Source organism: Corvus kubaryi, unplaced genomic scaffold, assembly GCF_017639235.1.
Source record: "Corvus kubaryi isolate FWS band 111438036 unplaced genomic scaffold, C.kubaryi_AGA036_p1.0 37385, whole genome shotgun sequence".
NCBI classification, from domain to species: Eukaryota; Metazoa; Chordata; class Aves; order Passeriformes; family Corvidae; genus Corvus; species Corvus kubaryi.
In genome coordinates this window covers 394,287-411,873 of record NW_024581127.1, presented here as the reverse complement: position 1 = coordinate 411,873, position 17,587 = coordinate 394,287, and the positions used below count along the sequence as shown (strand labels likewise).

The 17,587-nt window shown below is 39.2% G+C and overlaps 1 protein-coding gene across 3 annotated transcripts in view; it reads right to left on the bottom strand.

The window, feature by feature from the left end:
• Nucleotides 1-17,587, bottom strand: part of NKAIN3 (sodium/potassium transporting ATPase interacting 3) — a 353,627-nt gene that overhangs the window by 86,763 nt on the left and 249,277 nt on the right. For all 3 annotated transcript variants that reach the window (XM_042036135.1, XM_042036133.1, XM_042036134.1), the window contains exon 4: nucleotides 8,242-8,439. In XM_042036135.1, coding sequence (XP_041892069.1) covers nucleotides 8,242-8,439 — 198 coding nt within the window. The remainder of the gene's footprint in view (nucleotides 1-8,241; nucleotides 8,440-17,587) is intronic.

The following is a 17,587-nucleotide window of genomic DNA, read 5'->3' as shown; positions in this document are numbered from 1 at the left end:
CCACTTTTGAAATACCAGGTCTTAGTTACTGAACAACTAGAAAACAATGGTATGGCCACTGAAGTAATCCCCTCTTGATGGAACAATACCCTCTGCTTGCAAGCGGGTCCAAGGGTCAGAGCAGACCCTACTAGCTCAGCAGAAGGGGTCCAAAGAGTAGTTTTTAGAAGTTAAGATGTAACACTCTATGGTAATATAAGAACTCTTATAGGCTGTATGTAAATGCTATAGGATTTGTATCTTGTATTAGATTGGTTAGTGACAATTAGAATATTCAGTACAGAAGATGATTTATTGTATTGTAACCAGGACTTCAGACACTTCTTTTCTCTCTTCTATTCACTCCTTTCCTCTCTTCCACTTCCACTCTTGCTCTTACACTCTCTCTCTCTCTCTCACCTGCTTACTCTCTTGGGCCTGCTCAGAGCGGAGTCAGGCAGCTCTGAGCAGTGCCCCTATACCCACGCCTTTACAATAAACCGACTGTGTCCCAAGACCTGCCTATAGAGATCTCTCCGTCTCCGTCTACGTCCGGCCATTCCGCAACCTACACCATGTAGATTAACTATCAAGGTGAGGGCACTACTATGTCGTTAATGCTTGAACTGTTGTCTGCTATCCCCTCAACCTCAGCCATCTCTGGTGCAGTAGTTGGCCAAGTCTTTTTCACAAATCCATATCATAACAATTAATGAATGAATGAGAATGGAAATAGCTATAATATCAGTGTTTTCAGTTCCTTTTAAATGAGCTGCTTGGAAAGCAGGCATCCCTGGATTGACAACGGAGATGAAAAACCACAGATTTATCTTGATCCTGTCTCACATGGTTTATTGACCCAGCCTAGTATTTAGACAAATGTACTTGTGTATTTTACTACCTACGCACTACCATGAATAATGAATAATAATGAATAAAACCAAATTTAACAAGAAAGGACAAGGCCATTTCTAGAATGTTAGTGCAGATACAGTCTCTCACTATTTCTCTTTCTCTTGGTATATATATTCTCTTGTTTTTTAACACTGAAGGCTTGTTAATGGCAAAGGTGAAGTGGGCTGTATGCATCCCTGAACCAATACTACAGTCAGTGGAAGAATTGCACAAGACACAGCTCCTGATGCAAATACAATGACACAGCTACAAAAAAGCACTGGAAGTAATGTTGAAAGCCATAGGCTTGCACAAGCCTCTGTAGCTTGCTTGCAGTCTGTTTCAGAGACTGACAACTCCTCTGTAACATTGCTCAGGCTGAAAAAATTCTTCTGATTTTCAATAATCTGGTGATCTCACCAAACTTACTAATAAATCTGTGAGAAGCCAACAGTTCACCATAACTGTCTAGTCACATGGCCAAGAGACAAGTGTTCCTGGCTATTACTGGTTTTATCGTTGTTGTGATGATGATGATGATGATTGTGATGGTTGTGATGAAGAACAGGCATATCTTTCATATACTTTTTTGGAGTAATGTTGAAGCTCAGCTCTGCAGACAATGAAAGAAGTTAATTTTCCACACCACTTTACGATTGTTTATTATGAGAAAGAAGACATCACCTGTTTTCTGAACAAAAAATGTGGGAAGGGTGCAAACTAAAATTAAAGAAAATATGGAATACCTTCAGGACAACTATGTTTTACTCATGTGTCATTCCTATAGCCCTTAACTCTAAATTACCTCATGCTTTTCTCTTACATGATGTTGACTGGCTTTCTTAATCAATCACTTGTCACTCGAGGAAACGTAAAGAAAGCAAGGACCTTGCCTGAGCACTGGTGTCAGCCCCTACAGGGATTTTCTTTGGAGAACATATATGATATGCTTCCTAGCATCCTTTTCTATCCAATTATAAAAATAGCAGTGCCATAACTAACAGGAAAAAAGGGCCTGCTGCAGCGCCCCAGAGGAGCCACATTATATATTGATATCATTAGACCTTTTGTTACACTTAAATGAACATGAACCAACCTGCAGCTCTGGCAGGGGCAAAAGCTGCTTTGCAACCTCTTTTGGAGCAATTCCTGGAACTTTCCCAATGGCATAGAGAAGGTAATCTTAACATCAGGGATAGAGGACGAGCCATGCAAATCAACCAAAAAAGCATTCAGATTTATGGGTCAGTAGTAAAAGCTTGGTCAACGACCTGAAATACATTAAGCCACTCCAGCGCTGCCTGTGATCTCAGTGTATAGCTCAGTAGTCACAGTGTTTCCCCTGATTAATTATTTACACAAGACTCATAACCTCCATTTTAATGTCTGTTGTGCTAAATATCTTTTTAAATTAAATTCTATTTTTCTTTGATTAAAAAAAAAGCAGTTAAGCCTACCAAATGTCATAATTAATTCTTACGTCAAATAATCAACATTTGGTAGATTCTTTGAAGACAGCAGGGCAGAAATAATTCACAAAGTGAGACAATTGCATGGAGTCAGTATGAGGCACTGACTAGTGACAGATATTCAGAAATTAAGTCAGATCCTTGCTTATCATTTCCCTATAGATGTGAGGCTTGTATACTGGAGAGAACAACAGAGATTAAGAACATCAGAGAACTGTGCAGAAAAAGTGAGAGGAATAGAATCCTCACAAACAGGAGGATGCAATGATCTTTATGACACAGATTATTGTATTATTATGAATAATAATAATAATGAAAATTCAAAATATTTGAAATCATCATACTTGGTTAATTAAAACAGGATAATCCTACAAATGTATGGATGACAAGATTAAGAATACTAACAAGTAGATTTTAAAAAGTGTTTAGCATCAATTTATGTCAATAATTATGAATCTTTTGGGCAGATAGGGACCATTTTTATAGAAAATGAGGTAAGAGCTAGAATTCTTTTTTCTTTTTTTTTTTTAGCATAACATACCTCATGAAGTTCAACAAGGGGAAGAGCAAAGTCCTGCACCTTGGGAAGAGCAACCTCATCCATTGAACTATAGTAGGGGCCACCCAGTTTGGGGGAAAGGATTTCGGCAGAAAAAGACTTGGGGTTCATGGTGAGTATCAGGCTGAAAATGTGTCAGCAGTGTGTCCTTGCCTCATAGAAGGCAACTGATACCCTGGGCTGCATTAGGCAAAGTTGTGCCAGCAGATGAAGGGAGGTGATCCTGCCTCTCTGCTCAGCGCTGCTGAGGCCTCACCTGCAGCGCTGGGTCTGGGTACAAACTGGAACACAGGAGGTTCCCTCTGAACACCAGAAAACACTTTTTCAGTGTGAGGGTTATCAAGCCCAGGCACAGGTTGCTCAGAGAGATTGTGGAGTGTCTCTCCTTGAGATAATCAAAAGCTGTTTGGACACAGTCCTGGGAAGGCTGCTTTAGGTGGACCCAGCTGAGTGTGAGGGGGGTTGGATCAGATGACCTCCAGAGGTCCCTTCCCATCTCAACCCTTCTTTGTGATTTTGTGATACAGAGGTTGCAATTTTTCTACTAGTGGTAGACATGTTACTGAGCATTCAGACACTATATTGAAAGCTGCTTTAGAAGCCTGTTGCCTCTTAGGGAAGGTGTACAACATTTATAAATTCAGGAGTTCAAAGAAGCACTGGGAATACATCTTTTTAGGACATACACTTTAGCAGATAGTGACTCTGCTCACAGTGACCACAGTATCCAGTTTCCAAAGTGGCTACCAGGAGTGCTTTTTCTTATACTTCTGATATTACAGCTTCATTACATTCTGTAGAAAGTAATGTATTTTTCTATTCTAGTGTATGTTTTGTGCTTCGTAGTGTATGTGATAAGCTATTCCCCATTGATAAGCTATTCCCATGGATATGCTCACTGCTTTTTACTTCACTATGGAAAAATTTCAATATTCTTAATCTCTCTATTGTTGGGGTCCCTTCCCCCTGCTATGGAGCCCTGGGAGAGGGGCCCTGGGGGGGAGGCACAGGGTTTCCCTGCCCCTGGTCAGCTTCATTCCCCATTGGTTGGTTTGGGTTCCCTGATAACGCCAGGGACCCTTGGGTCCCGTGACTGCGGAGTTGCTGAGCAGAGCCTCGGCCATGCGGCTGGAGAAATAAACATCTCTGAAACATCTACCACGAATCTGTCCATATATACTTCATTTCCACGGGACTCCTGGTTTGAAATATGCTTGTTGCAGTAATCCCCACTGCGACACTCTATATCACATCTTTGTCTGGATTTATAGATGACTCTGCAAGAGAGAGTTTGGGGTTTTTTTTCTGTCTGTTCCTTCTCTGTAGGTCCAGCAGGAAGCCTGAGGGTTACAATAATTGATGCTTATGAGAGGCAACAGCTGGACCTCTGCAAAGCAAACCAGTAGCTTCCTTCAAAATATCCTGAATTTGGTCATCATCAACATGCTGAAAAGCTTCAGTGTTTTTCATGTTTTTAGGCTTAGGGTTATCACTTTCTTTGCTTCCCACCTTCCTTCAGTGGTCTAGATTATAGGTTATCCTTCTATGCCGTGATGAGAATGGAAAGAAAGTTAACTTCACCTTGTGTAACGCAGCATTGTAAGAAAGTAACATCTCCTGGCCCAGAAGCATCTAGTTGTGACAGCCCGTTGCTCTGCCAAAATTTATTAATTTTGCTTCTTCAGCACTGGTGAAGTCATGTGGCTGCTAATTCCAGAGTTAGCACAGTGAACTCTGGCTTGGGGCTTTCTGCTGCACAGTGTTAAAGTCATATTAGGCTCTGGGTCTAATACAAATCTCCCTGCAATAACTTGGAGAACTTTTCAATGCTCAAGCCATTGAAGCCAGTGTGTACCTGGCATTTAATCCTCTCAGTGTGCATTATCTATTTTCAAATAACTAAAAAAATTGTATGAAGTGTCTTTCTCAAAGATGCTAAGCTGTCACCATTTTGATTGTATTATTAATTTGTTTTCTGAAAATAGGTTTCTGTAATGATGATCTGACTTGCATTTTAAAGGTGTTGTGCAGAAGAATTTATTCATCAAAATAATATATATATTATGCACTACATCAAATAAATATAGATTTTAAACACAAAATTTAACTGTAATTATTATTTACTATTAATTGCATCCTATTGTCTGAAACTTCTCTTGATTCTCCCCCAATTGAAAGAAATGTTTAACATCTTTCAGCTATCATTCACTTGAATAGGCACCCAGCAGCAGGATGAGATACAAAGTTACTGTTTCACCAATAAAAATATTTTTTAGAAACAACTACAAAGCAGATAAAAAAATAGCTTTACCATGTTAAAATTAAATAAATGACTGTCAAACCTATTCCCTGAAGCAGGGTTTAATGCAGTCACAGCTGCAGCATTCTGTGCATATAAAAATCTTTATACCAGTTAAAAAAATAAAAATAAAAAGTCACCTTTCAATAATGCTGCTAGTGAGTTATATATCTCGACAGGTATCCAGTACTTACCCCTGGAGGTATTTCTTCTTTCAGAGGCTCAAATTCTCTACCAAATGGAAGTGTTTGCATTCCCAGTCATTTGGACAAGGGTTAGCATGATAAAATGATTTGTTATGCCAATAAAGTTTTTTGTTACACTGTAAAATGGTTTGTTACGCTACTATTGCTACATAAAAATGTTATGAAAATTAAGTAGGTTGTAATGTCCAAAAAGGAATAGTCTGCTTTTGGGACTAGCTACCAGGGAAAGGTAAAAAGAATGATCTTATGGTCTACAGCTCCTCAGTCCTCTGAAAAGACAACCTAAAGGACCTTTTAACTAACAACTGAAATTGGTACCCCAATGAGGAAAGCAGCTATGCATCCAAAATGGATGGGAACTTCCTCAAGTCAGTAGTGCTCAGAAGATGGGAGGAAACTGCAAATTATTTGATAATCCAGGTGGTGATTTCTGTCCTGTGTGACAGTACATGAAACAAGCCTAAACTGCAATGTGGAAGGGATACTGAAGTAAAGACTCATGGTATGTTAATCATAACATGTCACAGATGGGGTAGCAAGGTAGTAAAACTGGAGGAAAACCTTACTTTGCATACTGTATTTTAATTTTAGCATTGTGTTTATCAATCAAAGCAGTATCTGAAACTGACAACTATTTAATTCACAGTCATGCCTTATAAGTTACTGGAACATTTCAAATTTTCAACTGAATTAGAATTTTTATTTAACCCAGAATGGCAATCAGTCACTTCTTCAGAAAGGGAAGGACAGTTACATCTTATGCTTTATAACTATTACAGAATTTCTATATTTTTTCATTTTCATATTTGCTTAGTTTGTTTATATTAATTGTGTTTATTCTATTATTCTAATATTAGTATTTGTGTTCCTGTCATTTGACAGAACCGTACTGCACTAATAAGTGCAGAAGAAAACAGTTCCTGTGATCAACAACCAGTTGTATCGAACTCCAAATCTGTTGATAATCACAAAGAATACTAGAAAAAATTTTAACATATACATTTTTTTCTTATAGAAGTGAGGAAATGTTTAAAATATTTATGGTTTTCTCCTTTTAAACTAACCACACTTCATTATCCTTTGTATAGGCTCACTGATGCAGAGTGAATGACACTGCATTGTGAGGGAAGTCTGCTGCAAATGAACTCAAGGGAGAAGCACCTGCTTTGAGCATCAGGGCCACACAAAAATAAGGAAGGTGCATGCAGTTAAGCCTGAATGTGCAGAACTCTTCTGGAAGGCCCACTTTCACAGTAAGGTTATAATTTATGTTGGCATATACAAGGCTGGGCCTCAAGAGAAGTAATTTTGTCTTTCCTGGAAAAGATCCTGACTCGAAGTCTTTGCTGCCTGACTGAAGGATGGTTGGGAAAAGGCTTGTGTAGGTCTTGTGATGTCACTGATGCCTGAGAAGCTGATAGACCAGGATAAGACACATATCCTGTGTAGGTGCAGGTGATGTTACAGGTGTACAAACCAAGTGCACTACTTCAGACCTGGATCATCAAATAGAAGTTCATTAATCACAGATGTACAAGTTTATCCAAGTCCAACTAAAAGTAGTAGCAAGGAAAAAGCACTTGGCATCTTACAAAAGGCATTCAGTACTGCAGAGGAATTATCTTGAACTTTCAGACAACTGGACAGAATGATAGATGTAACCACATATACTGATTTCTTTTCTTTTAAAAGAGAAATATGCTAATGCTGAAAAAAAGTAAAAATTGAAATTTAAAAATGATTTTAAACTCATGAGTGAGATTTATTCTGAAGATCCCTTTTACTTTGCAAGTGATTGTATGTACCAGTTTGATAGTTAAACACCTTGAAGTACCAAACAGACCAGAAATATGCATCCCTTCCGGCTGCTCAGACCAAGTAGTTCACCTGACTAGCAGGTGTGGACTGCAGACCACACCTCTTCTCCCACTGTCCAACAAGCCTTGGTAGCCATGGTTAGGACCATGAGCCACAAGCATTTATGTCCTCAAAATAGGTCTGGACATCTGGGGTGATCGATCCTATGTGTGACCACTTGGGGTCAGCCAGTTGCAATGCACTACACACAGCTATGAAGAGAAAGCTACCACTTCTAGGAGATCACACACAGTTCATGCCAAACAACCTGTTAATCACAAGCAGAAGCAGCCAACAGACTGAGGAAAAACTGTGGCCAAGACTGGGCTGTTGCTCCCAAAGAAACTCATTGAGTCCCAGCACGTCCCTGCACTGCAGCCTTTTTTAATGACTTCTTGTAACTGCATTTTTGACTGGTGTTGCAACAAATGTGGGCAATGGAGGTAGAGTATTCTGATAATGCAGAGTTCAAGGAGAGAAAAAATAACATGGTTAAATATGAATGCACACTTTAATTCCTAATGTTTTTCTGACCTTTTTCAAGGACTAATCCATATCTGAGTCTGGGAAGAAACTTAGCTATGTATCATGTAAAATATATTTACAATCAGGGCTAAATAAATGGCGTCATTGATTGTGAACTTCAGAAAGGTTTAGGCAAATTTTTTCAGACAAGTCTGCTTTCCTTTGCTTTACATGTCTCAATGAATGAGAGCCAAGGACTCAAGTTAATTTCCACCTATCCCAGCAATGGCCAGAATGGGTACTATGTCTGTATAGAGCTTTAAGAGATATAAGGAAAGATAACAACAGTGCACATTATAATAAGGTATATATAATTCTCTAATTCAAAACACAATTAAAAATCTCTGTAGCTATCTATCACCTACTACATCCCCTTTCCAGGACATGCAACAGCAGCAGGCTGTGTGTGAAAGGACTGACGGAATCCCAGTATGAAAAGAAACGTGAACTTACAGAGAGGAGTATTTGGATACCGCTGTGAATGACCTCTAGGTACTGGAAATCGATGATGCAGCCTGTCACGGAGACATAGGAGTAATCCTCTAGGATGCCAGGGGAAGAAGGACGCACCACCCTCCGTATGCAGCCGGGCCCGTGTTCCCGCCACCAGGAGCGGTGCATTGAGATGTTAAAGGTCATGAGATCTGTTTCCTAGGAGAGGGAGGGAAAACGCGTGAACACCTCTGACTTTCTGTTATTTAAGGTAAAGAAAGGGGAAATAAAAGATCTTCTCAATTTTATAAGGGCAATGAGATAATTATCCTTAATCCTCACCCCAGTAATTTTAGCATGAAGGTAGGATGTTGAAGTGGAGAGAGGAAATTGCAAACATTCATTGATTATTTTGTAGTTGTGCAGAGAAACTTCTGCCTGGCATAAGAACCATCATACCAGGTACTGTACAAAACACATGTTCCCTTGGAATTTTGCTGTTACTTGATTAGAATGTAATTTAAGAACTAATTCATTTCTTTTTAACAGACAACAGAGCCAGTTTTACCCCACATTATTGGAGACAATCTAAATCAAATTTACATCTTATTTGATGATTTCCATAATCAGATTCAAATGAGAAGATGTCTCCAGTCAAGCATCCTTCTCTCTGTTCTTCCCTCTGCCCCTCATCCAGATTACCGACTTGTCAGTTTAATGAAAGAACCTACTTTCGTGAACTGATCTGGGTTTAAAATAAAAGCAGTAAGTTCTCTTCACTCAAATTATCTTCCTGATCAGATACTAAACCTACCCTGATGAGTACTAGTTGCATTGTAACCCACACAGGATGTATAATGTCTGTGCATTTTAGTAAATGTCATCCCAGTTCCACTTGGAGTGGTGAAAATGGCAAACCTACTAATGTGCTACAGATTTTCTAAGAGCTTACCCATGAAGTACAAAAAGGAAAATTCATTTGAATTAACAACAGATTTGGGTCTTTAGGTCATGCATAAGTGAAATACACTGAAGTTGAATGGATGCCATTTAAATGCAAAAAAACCCCAACCCTCCTCACCGGAGATAAATGAGAGCTGAGTTATATTGATACTTTAAACAATTAATTCAGATTTATGTTTCTATGTTTCCCATTCTCAACTTCAAGTAAAAAATGTCTGCAAATTGTGAGCCATATGCCCACAAAATACCCCTGGCTTCCATACATGACAGTTTGTGAGCATTTCTAGTGACACCAATCTGCCCTTTGCATCCCACAAATATGTCCTGTCTGTGGCCATTTACTTCCATCCTGACCAAAGGGATATTCAGTGCAGATTCCAGTTGCAGAAGTAGTACACTTTTTATTTTCCTTTGTTAATTGCCTTTATTCTGGCCACACCTGAAAATTAACAAAGGAATTAAATCCTTCCATCCTAACTATATTCTAGTTATCAGTAAGAAATGTGCCTTTGTGATCTGCTGGTTTTTTCTCCACAACTTCTTTACTCTTTAAATGCAGGCTTGCTAGAGCATTATTTCCAGTTGATGAGGCATTTGTCTTTTGACTTTGCATGTCAATCCCTGATACCGGTTTAGAAAATTTTCAGCTGCAACATGAAAACAACTCGTGAAATCAGAAGCTGACAGGCAACTCAGTTTAATGAAAATATAATTATAAATATAGAGTCTCAGGGAACAGCCAAGGCTTTCTTTGTACAACAATGCTGGAGATTGCACAGAGTTATCAAATGCTTTTAAAAATTGTCAATTCTAAGAAATGCCAGTTGTCAAGCAGCGCACACATATTCAATCTAACCTATCTCAGAAGCTCTTTGTTGAGAAGCAATATGGATTGGTGGGTTAGTGTGTATCAAATATTGCAAGGTAACACTTTGTTATCACAACTGTGGGAGTAAGTCGTGATGTCCATAGTGTTGGTGTCACAACTTTCTTTGCTCTTGTGGGTCTATTTGTCCTTTACTGGTTTTTGTCTTGCTGTTTTAAAAATTATACCCTATTACAGTGTTTGTACTTTGCTAGTTCACAGCCAGTGACTGTTTCCACAAGGAAACAGCTTGATAAATTTTGCCAACAAATGAAAAATGTAAGATTTTGGCATGCAAACAGTACAAACACCTCATAAATAAGATCCTTCATTTCTGGGAAACTGTTATGTTTGGCTCTTGGGGTGATTAAAAAAAATTGCTTACTTGATGGTCATGTTCATGTTTCAAGGCTGCTGGTGATTCAGGTAAGAAGAAAACAGCAAAAAAATCCCAAAGAAATGTCATGACAGCACTTACTACATTTTAAAAATAAATTCTTATTCAGAAATTCTGGATAAAGGTTGTAAGATGAGATTTCCATAATTACTTTTCACTTTGTGTATTACATTCTGAGCTCTCAAAGCGGGTAAAAGCAGATAATGATGGTCCAGCAAGGATCAGTTTTCAAAATGCAAACAAAACCATTTGGTGCGTGAGCTTGACCTCTGAAATATCACTTCACAAAATGGCAGCCATAAGCTGTTCGAGCTGATAAATGTTAAACTGCCAATCAATAAAAGAAAGCCTGACAACAAGAAAAATCAATTTTTTTTTTCCTAGCAGCTGAAACACTTCTCTCTAACTACTTGAAGATTCTTAATCCATAAAGTGAGTCAAATGCACCAAGCATTAAAAAAATTAACCTGTATCTTTATAGTCATTTACTATGGCTTTACAGAACCATAGAAAATTCAAAGACTCTTTGCTGGGATGTACAGACTTTAAATGTCAGTGAATTCCTGAGAGTGTTTCGGTATTTGTAAATTCACAGCTTGGAAACCCTGAGCATGGTGGAAAAGCTGCTGCCCAAGTGGCTTATTTTCACTTCTGTGTTCAATGCAAGTTACAAATCTTTCAGAAAGTACAAGCAGATGCTTGAAGTTTTTCAATGGATCGTTTACTATCTTCCAATTTCACTGGCAATTATTAAAAAAAATGTAAAAAAAGTTTAATCATCAGCAGGTGACAAATAAAAATGCTTATTTCTCAGAAAAAAAATGCTGCTGCAAAGCAAGAGACTCAATTTCAGGCTCTGTACAAGAGAAACCAAGTCGTCCTTCTAACTAATCCAGTTGGGATTCATTTAACAGTTGAAATTTCAATCATGGATGGAAAATTGGTCTCTTCTGAGCATATATCTAGACTTTAATTCCATATATCAGCAGGTAAACTGTACTTCCTCAGCTGGTAATCTCTCAGATAGACACCATAAATGGAGAGGAGGCAGAACACAGGCAACAGATCTTCCAGGAAAATTGTGTGACTTAGGGAAGTGACACAGGGAAGTGAAATCCCATCCCCTACTCCTCCCTTCTTTAGTCAGCACTAAAGCAATACTCCAATCTTTGGTAAGAAGTTTGCTCCTGAATATAGGATCAGCCCATAATCATACTTTACTGATGTAGAGTCCCACTTTATGGTCTATGACTTTTCAAGCCTTTAAACTATATATAGGATTTGTGTTGGCTGTCAGCCCAAGGATTAATTTTGATTATTATTGGAAATCATTGCTATGGCACATACATTCTTTTAAGGTGAGATGTAATCCCTGTGAGTCTGAGTAATACTGTTTCTAAGTGCTTGGAGATAATGTTTAATTTCATTACATCTGCTTAAATTCTACATTTGGTTTCAAGTGGACGTTTTCTATTGGGCAGGGCTTTGAGCAACCTGATCTAGTGTAAGATGTCCCTGCCCATTGCAGAGAGGTTGGTCTAGATAATCTTTGAAGTACCTTCTGATCCAAAGCATTCTGTGATTTTTTGGATTCAATTATTTAGGTGGTGAGTCTAGGTAAAGTTTAACAAATCATAGTATAAGATGTTACAGAGTAGTAACAGGATGATGTTCCTTTCATTTATTTGTGTAAAATTTACTCACAGTGTCTATAAAAACAACACAAAACTTAATGAGAATTTAACTAAAATCGCCCATTTTAAAGAAAACAAAAAAAAGACACTGAAACTCCAGGGAGAAAACCCAATTCACCAAGATCGCCTTTCATAACAAACAAATATTACGCTGTGACATGATTACCACCACAGGTATTTGTTCTTTGAGTGTATGCTTCTGCTTTATGACATGTTATTTTATATTTCTTTCATTCCTTGTTAGTATTTAAAAATACACTCTTAGGAAAACAGCGAGCCCCGTGAACGCCCGACCGAGAGGGGTGGTGCACGGGTGGCGGCTGGCAGCAGTGGCGGTGGAGCAGAGCCGTACCCAGCCGAAACGCGTGCTGGAGCAGGGCATGGGGGGGCCACCTCTTGGGGGCCCGGCCGAGACGTGGGCGCGGCCCCAGGCAGCAGCAGCGCAGCTGAGAGCAGAGGTGACGGCGCACAGGGAGCTGAGCGGCGTGGCCTGGCGTGGCCCAGCGCGGTCCCGAATGCGACCCCGGGAAGAGCACGCAGGCACGAGCAGCCCCAATGGCCCCAGCAGCACTGGCAATTCCAACACGGGAGCGAGTGAAAATGAAAGAGAAAGCAAAAACGCAGCGAGACAGAAAACAGCAGCCACTCGGAAAAAGGAAATAATCATCATGGCCAAGGCTTTAGGAATAGTAAAATGGTATAATGTTAAACAAAATTATGGTTTTATAACGAGATGTGACAACCAGGAAGACATATTCATTCATAGAACTGCTATTAAAAAGAATAACCCTGAAAAATGCATCCTAAGCTTGGGAGATGGAGAGGTGCTGGAGTTCAAAATTGTGCAAGGTAGAAAAGGGTTAAAAGCAGCAGAAGTCACTGGGCCTGATGATGTTTCTGTAAAAGGCAGTATATATGCTAAAAATTGTAGTCATGTTAGACAATATCTCTATTATAAGCCCCCCCCTACAGTCTCCCTTTCCTAATCCCACCTTTCCCTTTTGTCCTATATCCTATTACCCCCAGTGTATTCCCAATTCGTTTTTTCACACATGGTTTCCCTCACAAAACCATGCCTTTACCAATTGTTTCCCCAAAAATCCCTTTCCAATGCCGAGTGGGGGATGAAGAGGGGGAGGGAAGAAATTAACTAGTGTTGTTTAGAGTTCCAACAGGTACAAATGGAAGAAACCCTCTCCTGCCTCAGTTTCCCCACAAAGCATGCCCAGAGAGTCCTGTCTCCCTTCTGTCAGCCTTAAGATGTTCCAGAGAATCTGTTTGGACATTTAAAGACTCAGGAGGGTGGCTTGTTTTGTTTTGTTTTGAAACTGTCCTTGTTATCTCATGTTTATCCAGTTGTTTTCAATGTTAAGTTTTAAATCTCTTTTTGTTAAAAATAAATGGGTGAAATGTTGGGGCCCTCCCCCTGCCATGTAGCCCTGGGAGAGGGGCCCTGAGGGGACACACGGGGTTTCCCTGCCCCTGCTCAGCCTCGTTCCCATTGGTTGGTTTGTGTTCCCTGCGCGGGCAGAAGGACCCTCGGGTCCCGTGATTGCCTCAGTTCCTCGGCAGAGCCCCGGCCTTGCGGCTGGGGAAATAAACATCTCTCTGAAACATCTAGCAAGAATCGGTCCATATATATTTCTTTTCCATGAGCCTCACCGTTTGATGCGCATGCTGCAGTATCTGCACTGTAACAGAAAACTATAACAAGAACAGTGTGTTGAGCAGGATGGTGGAGAAGCACTTTTTTCCTTCACAAAACAACAGTCAGCACTTGCAATTTTATAGAAAAGTGCAAGAGCACAAAGGCCTGGCAAAGCATAATGTTAGAGATCTTGACTTTTTTGTTGCTTGTGTGGTACCTAGCGCTTCCTAACACTTTTGTTTTATTGATACATACTATAATGCTTATTATAAATGAACATTAGGCTGAGGCATTAAATATTCCCATTCCATTTCCTAAGTGTAACAAGGATGCTCTGTTCTGACTTGTTACACATATTTTGTTTAAGCAGTGAGGAGAAAAGATTTTCAATCAAACACCTGGTCAACAGGGAATAAAAGTTTATATGCATAATGCTAGGAAAGGAATAGCACACTTCCTTGTAATTCCCTACACCCAATTATGTTTGTAATTAAGATGCAGGGGTGTTGGCAGGGACAAGGGACACACACATTCCTTAGTATCTAATCTCAAGGAGACATTACTCCTCACAAGATATAAATCATGTGTCCCAGCATTAATGAAATCTGCTCTAATTGTAGAAGTACTTGGAAACATGACCATCAGCTATCAGCCAAAGACCCCCACTGGCAGCATAACCTTAATTTTCCACCCTGCTGTTACCTGAAACAACAGGTTCTGATTCCAGCTTGCTTTGTGTGTGACCAGTTACATTCCATCTCCTCTCACTATGCTGAACAAACAGTTTTGAAGGCCTGGGCAGACAATACCGAAGAAGACCAAGGCCATTTCCCATTTCCAAATAGGGAAATTTGTGTCACTAGCTCCCACATTGTCTTTATTGGGATGACAATTTTTGAATATTGACTCTTTTTTTTTTCCTGTTTGTTTTTAATTTAAAAATGATGGCTTTTACCTATTCCATGAGCTAGAGGTTGAAGGTAGCCCACTCAGTGATTGTGGTAGCCTGCTCAACTGCTAATGGGATAAGATGAAGAACTATGTTGATTCTGGGCTGCTCAAGATATAACAGTCAGTATCTTCACCTCATCCTGAGCACCCTGCTGAATAAATGACATGAAGAGTATTCTTAAATTGACACTTATGGGTTGACTCCACTGGGACTATTCATCAGTCTGAACTGCATGGCAGACTAGACTTAGCAAATTCATCTCTGTGCTAGCAATGCACACTAAACCAGAGGAATCATGTGATACACCTAAATTAATTACCACTAAAAGAGAAAATTCACAGTATCAAAGTCTTCAGACACAGACCATGATGTGACCCCAGCATCATAGGTTGACAGTGGTTAAAAGAGGTACAGAGGTAAAGTAATGTCTGCTTGGTGTGATTAGAGGCTCATGGTTCTCACTTACAAAGATTAGAGGTTCAAAGACTGTAATCATGGCATCAGACCATGACTAAAGGGAAAGATTTCCATATCAAGCATAATTACTGTTAGAAAGTTACATTGATTTACTCTACTTTTTTTTTTTTCAAATCTGTCTACAATCCTTTTTAACCATTTCCCAACAGTCTAGCCTCCATATCTGCAACCTTCCAAAAAAAAAAAAAAAATGAGTTAAGCTTAGCAAGTACTGGCTTCTCCTTCTTTTACTACTTTCATTCCTTGGGCTATAGAGAGTGCTGTCAGATTTTATCTTATTTTTTAAAAGTGAACATAATACTTTTGGAAACTTCCAAATGGAAGTCAGGCAGATGATCTACCTATGTTATAAAAATAGTTTCCCTGCACTGTTTAATTTGCTACATGCTCAGAGATCTGTATACTGTTTTGCAAAGCAAGCAATTTTAAAATTAGATTTACCAAACTTACTACAAAAGTGGAATGCAGCAGAATGTCTTTAAGGAAGCCAGAAGGCAAGAAGTCAACAAGAGAAGCATACTGCTGTCTTCTTCATGCAGTGGTAGTATCAGTTGCAAGAACAAATTATGAGAACCAGCAAGGGGCTGTTTTTGAAACTTGTTGCCCCTGAAGATGAGCTCTGATCTTTGGCAATATTCAGACCCATGCTCAAATCCTGGCTCCATGTCTTTTCCTTGTTTCACCTCCCTTTGTGGAAGTCTCTCTGTCTGAGATACAGCCCAGAGATAGAGTATGGCAGGAAAAAGCTCCAACATGCAAGGAAAAAACAGCATGAGACAGGGCGATTAGATCAATACGAGTCTTACCACTTGTCATAGGAAATTCACCAGCACAAAGAAGTCACAACTGCTCAGAAGAGCTGTTGTGCTCCGGTGGAGTCCTTGACACGTGATTAAGCCAAGTACTTGGTTTGAAAATTACTCTCACCTATTCCCTCTGATGATCCAGAAGTATGAAAGATCCACAGATTTGGAGTGATGCCAAACTGTGAGAATTGCTTTGAGTTTTGAAGACTGGGAATATGACAAGGGTTTGTACAAAGCCAAGGGTTTGTGCAGATTGGTGTGTTCCTCACTCAAGCCATACCTGATTTTGGCTGAAATAAAGAAGCAAGGCAGGACTGAAATGTAACACAGTGAAGAATTAGAAACATCTTTGGCAAGCCATATACAGCCACCTATATGAATGCTGTAGGAAAACTCAGGCCAGAGAGATGGGAAAGGTTAAAAAAATCTTGAAAAGTCTTAGTATACAAAAATGGGAAAACACTACAATTATGGGCCATAAAAAATTCTGTCCAAAAGGTTCATAAATGACAAGCATTTGAAAAAGGAGTTTATAACATACAACAATTTCAAGGCTCAGCAAGAACATTTTAGCTTTGTTGTTATTGTTGCTGTTGCTGAGCAAAATTGCAGAGATCCCTATGGAGTCACACATACATTTGAAATATCACAAAATTAAAATTTGATGTCTCAAAGACAAGCTCCCACAACAGTTATAGCAAACTTTTTCCACACCATTTCATAATATTTACAAATATTTCTTATTAAAGTATTCTTATTAATTGTTCTTATTTAATATTTCTCATTAAAGAAGACGAGATCAGACTCATGGGCCTGAGTACCTCACTATGTTTACAGTCTCTAAGCATTAAACAAATACACTGCTTAATGAAATGGCGAAGACTCCTGCACTGTTGATAAGAACTGTATTTCTACAGTTAAAATGGACAGGTCTGGCTTGGCTTGATCATACTAAAAGTATTAATTCTTTATAGTCCTTTGTCTTTCACCATGGACACCTTAGTATTACAAACTTTGCATGGCGTTTTAGTTCTAAAGTCACTAGGAAATGCATGAAAAGAGAGGACACAGTTTTTTTCCAAAAAGCTCCATAATCCCATAGGAGGAACAGATGCAATGTAGCCTCTAGCCAAAACAGGATTTAACTTTGTTATTATCCAAGTAACCATATTTTGTTCACAGTGGTTGTGAACAAAGACAAAGCACGGGGATAAAGGCATGATTAAGAATATAATGTTGCAGCAATAGTATGATTAATTTTAAAATTTCTCTTCATTTCTGGTGGGTTCTGTGCTCTGTCTCAAAGAGAGGAATACCATAACATCTCTTCTTATCAAGGAGATAAATTCTATGCTGGAAATAAACACACAAGAGACTGGGTCCTAAGTTTAAAGGTCTGTCCCAGCCTCTGATGACACTAAAAAGCACTGTAAAAAGACTTTTGAAAATCCACTTGAATGTTAAAATTTCTGAAAATTTTTCTGAAAATGTTTAGAAATATAACTTCCTCTTTTGAGACTTGTTGGGGCCCTCCCCCTGCCATGTGGTCCTGGGAGGGGTGCCCT